Here is an 18,798-nt window from a genome sequence, read left to right as displayed (position 1 = left end):
TAGAAACTAATATCCACCCCCTCCCACACGATTAACGACCGCCGTATGTACCGGGGGGGTCCCGATCTGACCCCCGACCCACGTCTAGGCAGGGACGTACGGGCACGTCCATCTGCCTGTACGTGCCATTCTGCCAACGTATATTTACATGCGGCGGTCGTTAAGTGGTTAATAAAACATGATTATGAAAGACCTGAAGACCTGTACAAACGATCGGTTCGTCTGATGAAAACGAACCAATGGACCGTTTTCATCGGACAAACAGATCGTGTGTGGGCCCCCGGTTTTTTATCCATCGGTGAAAAAAACTGTTTTAAATTTTTTTCTTATGGTTAAAAAAACGATAGAAAAAAACGATCGTCTGTAGGGAAATCCATCTGTCAAAAATCCACGCATGCTCAGAATCAAGTCGACGCATGCTCGGAAGCATTGAACTTCATTTTTCTCAGCACGTCGTAGTGTTTTCCGTCACCGCGTTGGACACGGTCGGATTTTTAACCGATGGTGTGTAAGCAAGTCGGCTTCATCGGATATCCAATGAAAAAATACATCGGATTTGATTCCATCAGATATCCAATCGTGTGTACAGGGAATAAGAAGTCAAGCTCTAAGTTAGACCTTCTCAACCAGGGTTCCATCAAACCATAGGGTTCCTCAAGTGGTTGCTAAGGGTTCCATGAGCTTTGGATGGTTGACCTCCCATTTGATCATGCTCAGTTTTGTGTCTAACGCCACTTGGCAAAGTCAGTGGCATGATCTTTTTTAGCTATTTGCAAGGGTGGCATTCTGGCATTCTGTAAATCTGGCCATATGCTTGTAGAATGTAGTTTGTTGGGTTTCCTAAGCATTAGTGGTGTCCAATCAACATTAATTTTCAACTGCAGTAACAACAAAATTAGAAGGAGTAGGATGGAAAAAAATATTTGAATCAAAGAATTTCTAACAGTATATATTTGACGTGATTGTAGGCGTATTAGTGCAATTGTGATAGAGAAAATTGAGTACTGTCAGTGATACATTTTTTATTTGCACTAACATACAATTTTTCAGGACAAGCTTTTGGGGTGTTACCCCTTCTTCAAGGTCCAAGCAGTACTGATTCACAATTTTTTTGGCAGAATGTTAAAACAAAACAAGAAAAAAAATCTCAGAGGGAAAGAAAAAAAAAAGAAAAAAAAAAACACATACAAATCAATGGTAATAAAGATAGAAGCAGAGTTAGTGAGATAAGACAGAGGGAGAGCTAAAGACTTGAGGGGGGATGTTAGTCACAGAGGGGGGTCATAAAACTGTAGCATAATGGGTAAGGAAACCAATATCTAAATTTAAAACGAATGGCCTAAATTTAGATATTGGTTTCCTTACACATTATACTACAGTTTTATGACCCCCCTCTGTGACTAACATCCCCCCCAAAAGTCTGTACAGTAGCTCTCCCTCTGTCTTATCTCACTAACTCTGCTGCTATCTTTATTACCATTGATTTGTATGTGTTTGTTTTTTTTTTCCTTTCCCTCTGAGATTTTTTTTTTTTTTTTCTTGTTTTGTTTTAACATTCTGCCAAAAAAAATGTGAATCAGTACTGCTTGGACCTTGAAGAAGGGATAACACCTCGAAAGCTTGTCCTGAAAAATTGTATGTTAGTGCAAATAAATAAAAAAAGTATCACGGGCAGTACTCAATTTTCTCTAACAGGATATATGGTTTTCTTTGGGGAGGATCATTCACTCCAAAATCAAATGTTAACAGCTATATTTTGTATTTTGCAAATAAAGTACATTTGAATGATGTTTTGTCAAGTCATTAAATGTACTGAGAATTTTTGTAAGAATGTTAGTACACATTGCTGTGCAAATGTTCATTTGACAATCCACTAGTGGATGGCCAATTTTCCCAGTGACCCCCTTATGAATTGGTTTTAGCAGAGGTTCCCTAAGACGTGAGAATTATTACAATTATTCAAGAGTTCCTTCAAGGGAGATACAAGAAGTTGAGAAAGGCTGTTCTAAGTAGTAAAATAAATCAAGGTTTAAAGGGATGCACAGAAGAAGTTTTTAATGCTTACAAAACATCATCCATTCATCAAACATCTTATGGTGCTTGTTTGCTTTTTAAAAGTAAAAGTTTTTTTTTTTTTTTTTAAATAACAAACATGTTAAACATACCTGCTCAGTGCAGCAGTTTTTCACAGAGCAGCCCCAATCCTCCTCCTTTTCTCTGGCCCCACACCCTGCGCTCCTGGCCCCTCTCTTCTGCTGGGTGCCCTCACAGCAAGTAGCTTGGGGCACCCAAGGAGTTGCACTCCCGATTTCCTGCTCTTGGTGTCCGTTAATACACAAAGCCATAGTTTAGACCCTGCCCCCTCCATCTCCTGGTTGGCTCAATGGCTGTGAAATGCCGGAAGCCAATAAGGAGTGCGAGTCCCCAGACAGCCAAGGCTCTCGTGGACATTGCTAGATCGAGATGGGGCTCAGAAAAGTATTAGAGGGGCTAAGGGGGGCTGCTGCACACAGAAGTTTTTTTACCTTTGTGCAAAGAATGCATAGAAACCTTGTGCCTTTACAGTTACTTTAAAGCAGGGTGAGCAAAGGCACAAAGCAGTTCTGAGTGAGTTCTTTAATTACAGATGAATCTCAGGTATAGACTATATTACCAAAAGTATTAGGACGCCTGCCTTTACACGCACAAGAACTTCAATGGCATCCCAGTCTCAGTCCGTAGTGTTCAATATTGAGTTAGCCACCCTTTGCAGCTATAACAGCTTCAGCTCTTTTGGGAAGGCTGTCCACAATGTTTAGGAGTGTGTCTATAGGAATGTTTGACCATTCTTGCACCTTACACTGGTCCAAATCATTTGGTGGTGGTGGTGGGTGGGGGGGGGGGGGGGTATGGTGTTGGGTTATTTTTCAGGGGTTGGGCTTGACCCCTTAGTTCCAGAGAAGGTAACTCTTAAGGCATCAGCATACCAAGACATTTTGGACAATTTGCTGCTCCCGACTTTGTGGGAACGGTTTGGGGGTGTTCCTGTTCCTACATGACAGTGCACAAAGCAAGGTCCATAAAGACATGGATGAGTGAGTTTGTGATGGAGGAACTTGACTGCCTGCACAGAGTCCTGACCTCGACCCGATAGAACACCTTCGGGATGAATTAGAGTGGAGACTGCGAGCCAGGCCATCTCGCCCAACATCAGTGCCTTACCCGACAAATGCGCTTCTGGAAGAATGGGCAAACATTTCCATAGACACACTCTTAAACCTTGTGGGCAGCCTTTCCTAGAGGAGTTGAAGCTACCATAGCTGCAAAGGGTGGGCCAACTCAATATTAAACCCTATGGACTAAGACTGGGATGCCATTACAGTTCATGTGTATGTAACAGCAGATGTCCCAATACTTTTGGTATCATAGTGTATTTTGCTCAATCATATCTGTGCTGAGTAACAATTTAAGTATGGTGGCAAATGTAGAAGATGTGAAAGTGCCACAGTACAGAAATGTTAAATTCTTTTGCAGTCAGGGCAGATCTATAGACAGTTATTCTCGAGGATCAGAAAATTACTGATTTAGGGATCACTTCTATTCATAACATTATATATTGTGCTAAACAGTAACCTGCCTCAAACTATTTACACTGCAATTCTCAATGGCATTTTTTTTCTTATACTGCATAATATGACCAATTCTTTTTTTTTTTTTTTTTTCAGGCAATAAAGCCAAATTACAGATGATAAGAATGATGTGCAGCAGAGGATGAAATTTGTGATAAAAGCACCATAAAAACTGTAAAGACACATCTCTATTCTGCATCAATACACATCTTACCTCTGTATTTTTAAACTTCTGGAAATCACCAAGTATGTAGTGGAATAGTGTGCTTTTTTTCTCTTCTCCACAATTACAGTTATTTTATATTTATATAATTGTTATTCTTAAAACGTTAACATTTTTATTATACGTGAATTATATATTTCTACAGAACAATGTATCAGTCTCTTTTATTACATGTTAATCCAAAACTGTAACCAAATTTAACACCTCAGATAATGGCAGGGTAAACAATAAGTATGAACTGGGGTTGATTTACTAGGCGACTAGAGACTATTCAGTGTGCACACTTCAGTTAATCAATGAAATGCAAGCGGCATTTTTTTATTTTATTTCCCTTGCCCATTTTTGGTATTTAAAGTTCACTTTATTTACCATCTAGTTTGCCTGAATTTGTAGGGAACTGTTCTAAAACACAAATGGAAATCAGAGGCTCTGACTTGACAGCTACAGAATACTTGTATCAAATCAGTGACTTGGAAATTACCAAAGGAACAGAATACAAAAGGTTGTAAACTGTGATCAAGACTCCTCCATGTAAGAATGACATAATATTCGGAGTAATAAACCTCGCTCTGGTTAAGAAGTACATCGGCTTGTGTGTGTAACTTGCTGAGCAGATTCTGGCAGCATTGCCAGCAACACTGGGGACACAGAGTGGCAAGGGGACATAACATAAACTAAGCCTGGACTGGCATTTTGGCAGCTTCTGCATTTTCCAGAAGGGTTGGTATATTTTATTTGGCTCTAGAAGCGTTCTCCTAAATGCAGATGGTAGTCAGTTATGAACATTTGCACTCTTGTGTACAATAAAAATGTCAATGGACTGCTTCTACTGTCAGGCAACATTAACAGTCACAGAATTAGGCTGATTTGCTAAAGGATTTGAGAATGTTCACATTACATATTATACACGTTTATAGATTAATTAGTTAAAGAGGAATTTGCTTTTTACATGATTGGATTTTGGAAATGAACTGTCACAAAATGTGTACTGTATCAAGTAGTGTTGCACTGATACCGATATTGGTGCCAATACTAAGCATTACTTGTACTCAGGCAAATGCTCTGATACTAAAACCGATACCTTCAAGTCCGCAGACTGTAACCATCAACTTTAGAGAGAGAGACACAGGAGAACAGTGCGTGAGAACGCAGCAGTGTGAGACGTGACATCCGTGGCATTAAAAAATAAATACATTCAAGGGCAATGATTGCGTTTGTTTGCTGGCCTACCACTACACCACCAGAACAGAGACACAGCAAAAAAGTGTAGTAAAGTAAATACGTTTAATACTTAAAAAAAAATGTAATATTTAATTTGTAAATAAAGATATAAATGCATACACTAATTTAATATGATTTAAAATATTTAATTTTTAATTATAATATTTAATTTGTTTATTTATAAACATATTCTGTAAAATTTTAGCTCTCTCTACCTTGTGACAAGCAAACGAAAATGTTTTTTGATTTGTTCCATCATTTTTTTTGAGATACAGTTCTAATAAGACCCCAAGCTGATGGAGAGAGGCGGAGGATGGTCAAACAAGGATGCTATGCAAGCAACTGACCTCCTCCTTATCAACTGATGATTTCATTGATCGTTAGGAGGTTGGTGGCAGGAAAGTTGTAATGGTGCACAATAAAAACCTGTGGCTTTGTGTAACTAAAAGGCAGATTTTATCCACCCACTGGCTTGTATACAATTTTAGGGCAATTTTTAGGAATTTAGCTAAAGGCACCCCGAAGAAACCTCAAGGCACCCTGGTTGAAAAAGGCTGATCTAAGGACTAAACTAACTAGTCCCCAACATACTGGGAATCTGGACCACCATTTACAAACATAAAATAACAAGCTGTAGTTACACTGAATTGCCACTAGATGTCAGCACCAAGAGATGATTAACCACTTAACGCCCGCTGTATATATACGTCCTCTTTTTAAAGATGAATATCTCGGTAACGGCAGCAGTTGCTGCCACAACCGAGATATCCATCTCTTCAGTGGGCGGGCGTGTAAACGATAACGGCGGTCTCCGCGGCGCATTCACCGCAAGATCGCCGTTATCGGTGGCGGGAGAGGGGCCCCCCCTCCCGCCGCTCTCTCTCGCCCTCGGTAGCGGCGGAGGCGATCGGGTGCTGCTGCCTGATCGGTGAGGACTTGACTGAGGGCAAGATGGCCCCCACCCATCCTCATAGCTTTGCTGGGCGGAAGTGACGTTAAAACGTCAGTCCCGCCCAGCGTCTTAACCACTTAACCCCCGGACCATATTGCTGCCCAAATACCAGAGCACTTTTTGCGATTCGGGACTGCGCCGCTTTAACTGACAATTGCGCGGTCATGCGACGTGGCTCCCAAACAAAATTGGCGTCCTTTTTTTCCCACAAATAGAGCTTTCTTTTGGTGGTATTTGATCACCCCTGCGGTTTTTATTTTTTGCGCTATAAACAAAAATAGAGCGACAATTTTGAAAAAAATTTATAGTTTTTACTTTTTTCTGTAATAAATATCCCCCAAACATATATAAAAAAAATGATTTTCCTCAGTTTAGGACGATACGTATTCTTCTACATATTTTTCGTAAAAAAAAAATCGCAATAAGCGTTTATTGATTGGTTTGCGCAAAAGTTATAGCGTTTATAAAATAGGGGGTATTTTTATGGCATTTTTATTAATATATTTTTTTTACTAGTAATGGCGGTGATCAGCGATTTTTTTTTCGGTACTGTGACATTATGGCGGACACTTCGGACACTTTTGACACATTTTTGGGACCATTACCATTTTTATAGCGATCAGTGCAATAAAAATGCATTGGATTGCCATAAAAATGCCACTGGCAGTGAATGGGGTTAACACTAGGGGGCGGGGAAGGGGTTAAGTATGTCCCTGGGTGTGTTCTTACTGTGGGGGGTGGCCTCACTAGGGGAAACACTGATCCTCTGTTCATACATTGTATAAACAGAAGATCAGCATTTCCCCCCCTGACAGGACCGGGAGCTGTGTGTTTACACACACAGCTCCCGGTCCCCGCTCTGTAACGAGCAATCGCGGGTGCTCGGCGGCGATCGAGCCGCCGTATAGCTACGGGCTCTCGCCCAGGAGAGCCGACCTGCCGCCGTAGAATGACGGCGGCTGGTTGGCAAGTAGTTAAAGAGACAATTTTTTTGTTGTTATTTTTTCAAATGACAAAATTTCCATTTTTTTTTTGCATTGAAGTCTAAATATGAGATTGGGGGTCTTTTTGCTTTTTTCTATTACAAGGGATGTTTACATTCCTTGTAATAGGAATAAAAGTGATACATTTTTTTTTATTTCAGTGTAAAAAATTATAAAATCAATAAAAATAAATAAGAAAAGCAAAAAAATTTTTTAAAGCGCCCCGTCCCGACGAGCTCGCGCGCAGAAGCGAACGCATACGCGAGTAGCGCCCGCATATGAAAACGGTGTTCAAACCACACAAGTGAGGTATCGCCGCGATCGTTAGAGCGAGAGCAATAATTCTAGCCCTAGACCTACTCTGTAGCTCAAAAAATGCAACGTATAGAATTTTTTAAACGTCGCCTATCGAGATTTTTAAGGGTAAAAGTTTGACGCCATGCCACGAGCGGGTGCAATTTTTAAGCGTGACATGTTGGGTATCATTTTACTCGGCGTAACATTATCTTTCACAATATAGAAAAAAATTGGGCCAAATGTATTGTTGTCTTATTTTTTAATTCAAAAAAGTGAATTTTTTCCAAAAAAAGTGTGCTTGTAAGACCACTGCGCAAATACAGTGTGACAAAAAGTATTGCAATGACCGCCATTTTATTCTCTAGGGTGTTAGAAAAAAAAATATATATATAATGTTTGGGTGTTTTAAGTAATTTTCTAGCAAAAAAAACTGTTTTAGTCTTGTAAACGCCGAATCTGAAAAACACCTTCTGTCCTTAAAGCGGGGGTTCACCCGTACATAAAACTTTTTCCCCTTAGATGGATGCTCGTTTTGTCTAGGGGAATCGGCTAGTTGTTTTAAAATATGAGCATTACTTACCGTTTACGAGATGCATCTTCTCCGCCGCTTCCGGGGTATGGGCTGCGGGACTGGTGCGCAGGCGCAGTATAGAGCCGCACCGACGTTCGGCTTCTTTCGGCTACTAGTGGCGCGATGGATGCGACCGACGGAAGCCTCTCGGAAGACTGTCAATCAATATAGGAACGCCCGCTCCCGAAGACCCATACCCGGAAGCGACGGAGAAGATGCATCTCGAAAACGGTAAGTACAGCTCATATTTTAAAACAACTAGCCGATTCCCCTTCACAAAACGAGCATCCATCTAAGGGGATTTTTTGAAAAAAAATTCTTATGGGTGAACTCCCGCTTTACGTGGTTAAGGACCGCCGCACGACTATATACGTTGACAGAAAGGCACAGCTGGGCACATGGATATACGTTCTCTTTAAGAGCCCAGCCGTGGGTCGCAAGCGACGGTGCGCTCGTGGCCCGGTCCGAAGCTCCGTGACAGCGCCCACAGGACCTGCGGACCCGACCGCCGATGGTGTCCCGCGATCAGGTCACAGGAGCTGAAGAACGGGGAGAGGTGAGTGTAAACAAACCTTCCCGGTTCTCTGTGGCAGTGATCGTCTGTTCCTTGATATAGGGAACGACGATCAGTGAAGTCACACATCCAGCCCCGCCCCCCTACAGTAAGAAACACACATTAGGTCACACTTAAACCCTACAGCGCCCCCTAGTGGTTAACCCCGTCACTGCCATTGTCATTTTCACAGTAACAGTGCATATTTATAGCACAATTACAATGGTCCCAAAAATGTGTCAAATATGTCTGATGTGTCCGCCATAATGTCACAGTCATGAAAGAAATCGCTGATCGCCGCCATTAGTAGTAAAAAAAAAATATTAACAAAAATGACAACTATCCCCTATTTTGTAAATGCTATAAATTTTGCGCAAACCAATCAATATACGCTTATTGCAATTTTTTTTACCAAGAATAAGTAGAAGATTAGATTCCTCAGTCTAAACTGAGGAAAAAAAATGTTTTTTTTTATAACTTTTTTGGGGGATATTTATTATAGCAAAAAGTAAAAAATATTGATTTTTTTTCAAAATTGTCGCTCTATTTTTGTTTATAGCGCAAAAAATAAAAACCACAGAAGTGATCAAATACCACCAAAAGAAAGCTCTATTTGTGGAAAAAAGGACGCAAATTTTGTTTGGGAGCCACGTCGCATGACTGCACAATTGTCAGTTAAAGCGATGCAGTGCCGAATCGCAAAAAGGGGCAAGGTCCTTAACCTGCATAATGGTTTGGGTCCTAACCGGTTAATACATACATCAACTCCAATGCGACTGTAATTGATACAAAATAATTGTTTCAGAACATAATGTACTTCATGAAAATTCCCACCTCCTTTAGTAAATCTGCATCAATGTTTCTGCTTCCTAGTACCGTAGTAGATTATAGCATGCAGCCCTCTACCTGATATGGTAAAATCCAGTTGTTAGTGAGGTAAGATCTGTTCCTTTGCTGTTTGCTACTTAACCTGATTATATACACTGATCAGCCAAAATATTATGACCACCCACCAGGGCCAGCCCTATGATGGGACCGGGTGGTACCATGGGTACCAGGCAGCACTTTTAGGGGGGCAGCATACTGATGCCCGTTCCACCAGCTCTGCTACCCAAATAAAATTGATGTCCATTTTTTCCCACAAATAGAGCTTTCTTTTGGTGATATGTGATCACCTCTGCGTTTTTTATTTTTTGTGCTATAAATATATATATTTTTTAACTTTTTGCTATAATAAATATCCCCAAAATTTAGAAAAATAAACTCTTCAGTTAAGGCCAATATGTATTCTTCTATATATTTTTGGTACCAAAAAAAAAAAAAAACACAATTAGTGTACATTGATTAGTTCGCGCAAAAGACATTGTGGCCGCCGGCAATTCACAGGTCCCTTTATACTCCTGGATACATGTATAGAGCCATGGCAGGTCCTTTTATACTCATATATGCATGTATAGAGCCATGACAGGCCCTCTTTATACATCTATAGACTAATGACAGGTCCTCTTTATACTCCTATATACATTTATAGAGCCATGGCAGGTCCTCTTTATACTCCTATATACATTTATAGAGCCATGGCAGGTCCTCTTTATATTCCTTTACATGTAAAGAGTCTCGACAGGTCCTCTATATACATGTATAGAGCCATGACAGGTCCTCTTTATACTTCTTTATACATGTATATCCACTTGCCCACCAGGTGAATTCTGGCACTTCTCTCCTTCATGTGAAAATCACAATTTTTTTGCTAGAAAATTAATCAGAACCCCCAAACATTATATATTTTTTTTTAGCAGACATCCTAGGGAATACAATGGCAGTCATTGCAATACTTTTTGTCACACCGTATTTGCGCAGCGGTCTTACAAGCGCACTTTTTTTGGATAAAAATCACTTTTTTGAATTAAAAAATAAGACAACAATACATTTTGCCCAATTTTTTTATATATTGTGAAAGATAATGTTACGCCGAGTAAAATGATACCCAACATGTCACGCTTAAAAATTGCGCCCGCTCGTGGCATGGCGTCAAACTTTTACCCTTAAAAATCTCGATAGGCGACGTTTAAAAAATTCTACAGGTTGCATTTTTTGAGTTGCAGAGTAGGTCTAGGGCTAGAATTATTGCTCTCACTCTAACGATCGCGGCGATACCTCACTTGTGTGGTTTGAATACCGTTTTCATATGCGCGCACTACTCGCGTATGCGTTTGCTTCTGCGCGCGAGCTCGTCGGGACGGGGCGCTTTAAAAAATTTTTTTTTGGTTTTCTTATTTATTTTTATTTAGTTTTATAATTTTTTACACTGAAAAAAAAAATAAAAAAAAATTGATCACTTTTATTCCTATTACAAGGAATGTAAACATCCCTTGTAATAGAAAAAAGCATGACAGGTCCTCTTAAATATGAGATCTGGGGTCAAAAAGACCTCAGATCTCATAATTAGACTTAAATGCAAAAAAAAAAAAAAAAAATGTCATTTTTTCAAATGACAAAAAAAAAAATGTTTCTTTAAGAGGCTGGGCGGGACTGACGTTTTGACGTCACTTCCGCCCAGCAGAGCTATGAGGACGGGTGAAGGAGATTTCTCCTTCAGTCCCGTCCCCGCTCAGCTGCCGGACACATCCGATCCCCTCCGCCACTACCGACGGCTCCGGTAAGCGGCGGAGGGCGCGGGAGAGCGTTATCGTGTACACCACCGCCCCCTGAAAAGATGAATATCTCGGTTGTGGCAGCAGCTGCTGCCGTTATCGAGATATTCAACTTTAAAAAGAGGACGTCTTTTTGACATGGGGCGGTGGTCAAGAGGTTAAAGCCATGACAGGTTCTCTTTATACATCTATAGAGCCATGACAGGCCCTCGTTATACTCCTTTATACATGTATAGAGCCATGTCAAGTACTCTTTATAGTCCTATATACCTTTATAGAGCCATGACAGGTCCTCTTTATACTCCTATATACATTTATAGAGCCATGGCAGGTCCTCTTTATATTCCTTTACATGTAAAGAGTCTCGACAGGTCCTCTATATACATGTATAGAGCCATAACAGGTCCTCTTTATACTCCTTTATACATGTATAGAGCCATGACAGGTCCTCTTTATACTCCTATACATGTATAGAGCCATGACAGGTCCTCTTTATACTCCTTTATACATGTATAGAGCCATGACGGGTCCCCTTTAGTTATCATGATACAAAATAATGAATGTGGGGGCCTTTTGGTTGGTGTGATTTTTTTTCTGGGGGGGGGCAGCGTTTCATTCTTGGTCCCAGGCAGCACAATGTCTTGGGCCGGCACTGCCACCCACCATAAACCTTGGAGGCACGGCCACCACTAGACTTCCAAAGATATGTTGTGGTATCTGGTACCAAGTCGTCAGTAACAGATCCTTAAAGTATATATTAAGACTCGTAAACATTGTTCAGAGATGCCAGTTGTTGTTCAAGTATAACCCAATCCAACCGTGGTGAGGAAATAATCAGTGTTTTGTGTTGCAATCATTTTTATTGAAGGTAATAAGCATAGTAATGCACAACATACGGTAGAATACAGCTGATGATTGAAGGAAGAGTACAGGCAAATAGTAACAATCAGATACATATAGAGGAAGTGAGGGGTGCAGTCAGAATTTCTCATATCTCTAATACATTCACAGTCTGTAGATGCCAACTGATTATTTCTATGCAGTACAATTTAACAGTATTTAGTGTTTACCGCCGATGTATAAAGAAAAGACTGCTTATAGTATAATAGTCATCAGGAGATAGAAAAGACATCAAATAAGCTAGTATAGAGAGAAGTGGGGGGATGCAAGGGAAAAGGAAATATTCTGTGTTTGTTTCATGAGATTTTCATTATTTTCTTCTAGTTTCCAGCACATCTGTAAAGCTCCATGGAGTTGTCGCCAGTTCATCTAAAAATGAGAAAGTGTATATTAAAGCTGAACTCCTTCCTTCAATCTTGCACAGTTGTACAGACTCCTCTCCTGTACTGTGATTACTTACTCTGATTTCACTGCACACTGTGAGCTTCTCACAATGTGCATTAGAAGCTGCAACAAGTTAAAAAGAGGCTTCCCTGATTTCTGGGGCCCGACATTTCTGTCCCTGGCCCGCCCCTTTCATATATTATATTTCAATCATGGAGGCATCAGCATCACATATGGGCGCTACATAAGGTGGTCTGGATGCAAAAACAGCCTGCCTAATGCCGCGTACACATGGTCGGATTTTCCGTCGGAAAAACCTTTGATAGAGTCAGCTCTACACAGCGCCTGCGCACTGACTATGACACTGCCGTATGCTCCCGATGCTAGTGCTACTCTGCAAGGGGCGGGGGTGATTTTAGCAATAAAGTACACGTCTTAGCGGGGCGTGTTAAAACAAATGAAGGGCGGCTTTTGCACTGTTGATGGGCGGCTTTTGCAATGTGCCCCGCTAAGACGTGTACTGTGTTGCTAAAATCACCCCTGCCCCTTGCAGAGTAGCACTAGCATCGAGAGTGTGCGGCAGTGTCATAGGCAGTGTGCAGTCGCCGTGTAGAACGGACTCTCAGCTCTACATCTTCGGCTATTTTTGGAGGCTCAGTTGAGGTTCGCACTGCGAAAGCGCCGCACCTGTACAGTACAGGCAGGGCCGGCGCTAGGCATAGGCAAGTCAGGCGGCTGCCTAGAGCGCCAGGGTAGGGGGAGCGGCAAAATCCGAATCCCCCAGCCACTGGGGGATTCGGATCATTAAAATATCTCCTGGACCGAAATTTTGAAAAAAACTTCCCTTTGGCGCCAGGCTGGGGGGGGGGGGGGGGTGCGTGCGCCTGTGAAGACATCACCTTCACAGCGATATTCCCAGCCTGCAGCGCCGTAGATGAGGGGAGAGAGCTGGGACAGCAGCTGAGATGGAATCCCTGCATGTGTTGTCTGTGTACAGTCCAGCAACCACCCAGCCCTCCGCTCTGATGTGTAATTGTGTATCCCCTCCCTCTCTGCCCTGATGTCATGTGTCCAGTAACCCCTCCGCCCCCCCCCCCCCAAAGGCGCGCTCCGATGTGTGTCCACTGTCCAGCAATCCGTTCTGAGATGTGTTCAGGCAGCAGATCAGCATGCCCCCCTCCCCCTCCCCCTCCTCCGTCTGACACTCTGACCTGTGTCCAGCACCGAGGCCGCTCTCCCTCTGCTGTAGTGTCTTGTGTCCTCCATGTCCAGCAGCTCTCCGTCCCCTCCAGGCCATGTCACTAGCACTGAGTAGTGCATGCATCGTGGGATATAGCGTGGCTGGCGGCAGCTCTCTGGGCTTGGGGACAGGTGCACTGATAGATGCAGCAGTTCACGTTGTCAGAAGTTTTCTGAGCTGGTGTGGTGAGTAAAAACGTGCTTTCTCTCTGAGTTAATGATATTGTATTAAGCAATTACATGGAATTTTAAAATGAATGTGTGTATCAGTGTATGTATATTGACTGATCTGCATGTGATCTGTATATTGACTGTTCTCCCCCCCCCCCCTTCCCCAGGGTGCATTAATTAGCAGTGGTGAAGCAGCATTGATGGGCACATGTGAGATGGCATTTAATGGGCACATGTGAGACTGCATTGATGGGCGCTGGGTGAGGCTGTATTTAATGGGCACAGGTAAGATAGCATTTGATGGGCACAGGTGAGGCTACATTGATTGGCATTGGTGAAGCGGCATTGATGAGCACTGGTGAAGCAGCATTGATGTGCACAGGTGAGATGGCATTTGATGGGCACAGGTGAGGCTGCATGGATTGGCACTGGTGAAGCAGCATTAATGGGCGCTGAGTGAGGCTGTATTTCATGGACACATATGAGGCTGCATTGATTGTCATTGGTGAAGCAGCATTGATGGGCACTGGTGAAGCAGCATTGATGGGCACACGTGAGGCTGTATTTGATGGGCACACGTGAGGCTGTATTTGATGGGCACTGGCGAGGCTGTATTTGATGGGCACTGGTGAAGCGACATTGATGGGCGCTGGGTGAGGCTGTATATAATGGGCACAGGTGAGATAGCCTCAATTCAGCCTCATATGTACCCATCAAATGCTATCTCACCTGTGCCCATTATATACAGCCTCACGTGTGCCCATCAAATACAGCCTCACGTGTGCCCATCAAATACAGCCTCATGTGTGCCCATCAAATACAGCCTCACGTGTGCCCATCAATGCTGCTTCACCAGTGCCCATCAATGCTGCTACACCAATGCCAATCAATGCAGCCTCATATGTACCCATCAAATGCTGTATTTGATGGGCACTGGTGAAGCGACATTGATGGGCGCTGGGTGAGGCTGTATATAATGGGCACAGTTGAGAACAGGTCCGATGCTACCACTAGGCAAACTAGGCAGCCTAGGGCACCCGGCCACTGGTGTTCCTACTCTCTTCCCTTTGCAGAAAGCAACTAAGTCTCAGCATCATCAGGCAGCCGCCGCTCCGTTCACAGATAGTGTCAGAGGCGCAGCGCCTGGCAGAGAGCTGTGTCTGTGTCCTGACTCCAGAATTAATGGAAGCAAGAAAACATTCATTGATGGGCTCTGGTGAGGCTGCATTTGATGGGCGCTTCATTAGAAAGGTGGGGTATACATGGGCAGGTCAAAGGGTGTGGGGTCAGGGGTGGAGCCAAGGGGGCGGCAAAATTAGGTTTCGCCTAGGGTGTCAAAAATCCTTGCACCAGCCCTGAGTACAGGGGGGTCCTTATCCGCCGGGGGAACTTTTTCGGCAGGACACCGGTTCAGCAGGAACTAGCTGAATTTTCCAGTTGGAAAATTTCCACACAGAGTATTCTGACGGTGGAGAAGTCTCCTTGCTTCCAGAATACAATACCTCAGCGAGTGATTCCCCATCCACATTGAATGTGTGTATAGGGAATCGAGTCATTTGATGCTTTCAACCAGAAAAAAATGAATCATGTATGGGCTGCCTTAATGTAACATGATTCTAGTATCAGGCACAGTCAGTTTTGTACTTACTGGGCATCACTTTTTTTTTTACTTTTCTAGACACCAGAGATGGCACATTTGGGATTGGGTTGCTCTTCTTTACAATAACACTCTCCCGCCTGGTTACACGTCTAAAAAAAAAAAGATGAAAAATATAGACAAGACAAGAATATTACTATCCAATGACATAACAAGCACAGGGTGTAATGAAATGCATTAATTTCCTTTTAAAGCTGAACTCCTGGTTAAGCAAATTGTCTAAATGCAGGAGTCGTTTTTTATTCTTACTTCAATCTTGGTGAGCTTTGTATATTTTTTCCAATCCTCTGCAGTAATACAATGTTAAACTTTGGAGCTTCTTGTAAGACCGGTTATTGCTGCTCTCTATCCTTGTGCAGGGTGACTGGTATTGTCTCCGCCCCCTCCTGTAATTTTCTGCATGCAGCCTGTAGTGGGTGAAGCTTCTAGGCCCCTCCCACAGCGTTGCGCTCTGCACAAGTCATGTACAGCACAGTGATGATGTCACTGGTAATATCTGGGTTTGCAAAATTATTCAGTGCACACAAAAAGTGGATTTATATCCTTTGTAGCTATACAGGAATATATTACAATTATAGTTTTTTTGTTGCCTGGAGTTTTTGTTGTCCAACTTTATTTTTTTTCAAATTTTCCTTTTTATTTCGTTTCTTTTCCAAGAAAACAGAAAGCAAGAAAGTGATACAGGAAACATAAGAAGAGGACTAAACACAGTCCTATACATCAACATATATATGGATATTATATTCATTCTCTCTCTTCAACTCTATTTACTGTTCATAATATCTGTATCACTACTAGTTTCAATCCATTCCTCTATGATAGACCAAATACTTTCTACTTCTAAACTAAATTTCAGACTACCCGAGTATTCCATCTCCCCCTAAATATCCATTTATTCTTTATCTAAAGTACCAATTCCCTCCTTATCCCCGCAGCACTTCCTTCCTCATTTTATCCCCCCTTTCCCTCCCCCCTTATCCCTACCTCTAGACCCCCTTCTTCCCCCATTCCCCTCCTCCAGCCGTCTATATCCTCAGGCCGGAGAGAAGAATTAGGAGAAGAGAAGAAAAAAAAAAAAAAAAGAAAGAAAAAAAAAGGGTAAAAATTAAAATGAATAAATAAACAAAAAAAAATAAAAAATTAATAAGACAATACAACCCTCCCCTCCTCCGCTGTCCTCCTACCGTGCGCAAAATGTTCTCTCTCCTATTTTCCTTCTTTCTTCCATCTACTACCCTTTATCTTATTCTCCTAATAGCTTTTTACCTTCCTCCGACTGTAAAAATAATTCCCAAGGTGCCCATATCATTTTAATTTGCTCTTTCTTATCTATTGTTTTTGGGAGGAGTTTCTCCATTATCCCTATTTTCCTTACTTTTTTCAGCCACATAGATATTGGAGGTGCCTCGGGGTCTTTCCATTTTGTTGCAATGCAACTTTTCGCCGCATTTATCAAATGACACATCATTGATCCCTTATATCTCACCGGATACATTTCAGCATGATGTAGTAGAAAAAACGAGGGGTCATCTGGAATATGATATTCCGTAAATACTTGTGTAATTCTCCGTACTGTTTCCCAGAATTGTTGTATTATTGGACATCCCCAGAATGTATGTAGCATTGTCCCTTTCTCCCCACAGCCTCTCCAACATCTATCTGACATTTCAGGAAAAAATGTGTTTAAACGCGCTGGCGTATAGTACCATCTTGTTAATATTTTATAATTTAATTCTTGTATTTTCGTGCATCTTGAAGAATTTAATGCTAAATTTATAATATTTTGGCTTTGTATTGGGGAAAAAACTTGGCCTAAATCTCTCTCCCATTTTACTAGGCTCGACATTCTAAAGTCTTCTGGTGGTGCAGTCAATAATATATACATTTTAGAGACCATATGGGCTAGTGGTTCCTTTCCTCCACAATACTCCTCAAACTTTGTAAGTGCCCGTTTATACTTTTCTGCACCATCCAGAGTCTCCAGAAAGTGTCGTACCTGTCGCGCTTGCCATATCGGTATCCCACCGCTCCCTCCCCCTTGTGCTATTTCTCCTATTGTCATCCACCCCCTTTCACCCAGAAAGTGGGAGGCTTGAAATCTACCCTTTTCTTTTAATTTCTTGAGTATATGGGATTCCATACCAGGCTGGAATTCTGGATTTCCTATTATTGGGTAGAGGGGGGAATTATTAGTTGAGAAATTCGGGTTATGACATACTTTATTTCCAGTCCATAAGGTTGGTCCTATCGTTGGGTGAGTTTTAACTGTAAGGGGTAACGCAGAATAGCACCATATTGCCCTATCTAACGGTACAGGGCACATTTGTTGCTCTGTAGTGATCCACAATTTATAATCCCCATGTCTACTCCAATCTGCTATCCTTCCCAACTGGACTGCTTGATAGTACTTTAACATATCCGGTGCTGATATCCCTCCCACCTTCTTGGGTAGGATCAACTTTAACCCCTTCCCACCGCCACCTCCCAATCCTTTCACAGGAGGCGGAGGCAGGCATTCCGATAATGTGACAGCTGTGATTGGCAGTGTGATCTGCGGTTATTTTAGATCTGAACTCCAGACACATATAAAGTAAACACCATTTCGTCCAGTAATATCTTCGTTAGAAAATCATGAAATGTAGTTTAGATATTTAGGCAGCTGGAGTTAGGCAGAGGTTCCCTTACGGGTTGCTCCTACTCTTGGTGGAGTTTCATTTGGGTGGCCCTATATAAAGTGGGTGGAGCTTGGGCTCAGGGTCATTCTTGGTCGGAAACCAGAGAGAGATGGAGGTTTCTGCCAGTGGTGTATGTGCTCTACCCTATGGGGAAGGGGCTGATGGAAGATTCTCTCTACTATGTCCACCAACTCAAATATGTATCAAGAGGGCAAACTGCAAATGGGAGAGGCTGGGACAGTATCCTGCAGAGAAACAGAGGTTGGTGTTTCCCTTTGTCCTCCCCTCTGGTCAGAATGGTGTCAGGAGAACATGTGAGGATTGCATTAAAGTGGTTGTAAGCCCTTACATAACACTTTTTGCTACAGGTAAGCCTATATTAAGACTTACCTGTATTTATCCCCCGTATCTGCATGTGCCGAAGACATCGGCACATGTGCACTGAAGCAATGGCACGCCGTGCCGTTGCTTCAGTTGGACTGTGCCATTTCTGGAAGCTCCTGCACGCGTGCGCGATGTCACGCGGCTCCGGCGAATCACAGAGCTAGAGTCGGCGGCCCGGAAAGGAAGAGGGGCGAGAAGATAGATGCAACCTGCACAAGGGACAGCGCTGGATTTGTTTGCAGGAAAGTGTCACATAATGGGCTAGTATGCATACTAGCGCATTATGCTTTTAATTGAGAGGCTTTGCAGGCCAGCATAAGCCACAA

General features: G+C 42.4%; 1 protein-coding gene across 1 annotated transcript in view; it reads right to left on the bottom strand.

Moving 5' to 3' along the window:
- Window positions 1-11,902: 11,902 nt before the first annotated feature.
- LOC120933089 (zinc metalloproteinase-disintegrin-like bothrojarin-1) overlaps window positions 11,903-18,798 on the bottom strand; it is a 185,350-nt gene continuing 178,454 nt past the window's right edge. Inside the window, 2 exon segments of the mRNA XM_040346088.1 lie at window positions 11,903-12,331; window positions 15,405-15,505. Coding sequence (XP_040202022.1) covers window positions 15,431-15,505 — 75 coding nt within the window. The 3' untranslated portion in view covers window positions 11,903-12,331; window positions 15,405-15,430.

Source organism: Rana temporaria, chromosome 3 (assembly GCF_905171775.1).
Source record: "Rana temporaria chromosome 3, aRanTem1.1, whole genome shotgun sequence".
Taxonomy (NCBI): Eukaryota; Metazoa; Chordata; class Amphibia; order Anura; family Ranidae; genus Rana; species Rana temporaria.
The sequence above is the reverse complement of the archived record's forward strand: the minus strand, read 5'-3'. Positions and strand labels throughout refer to the sequence as shown.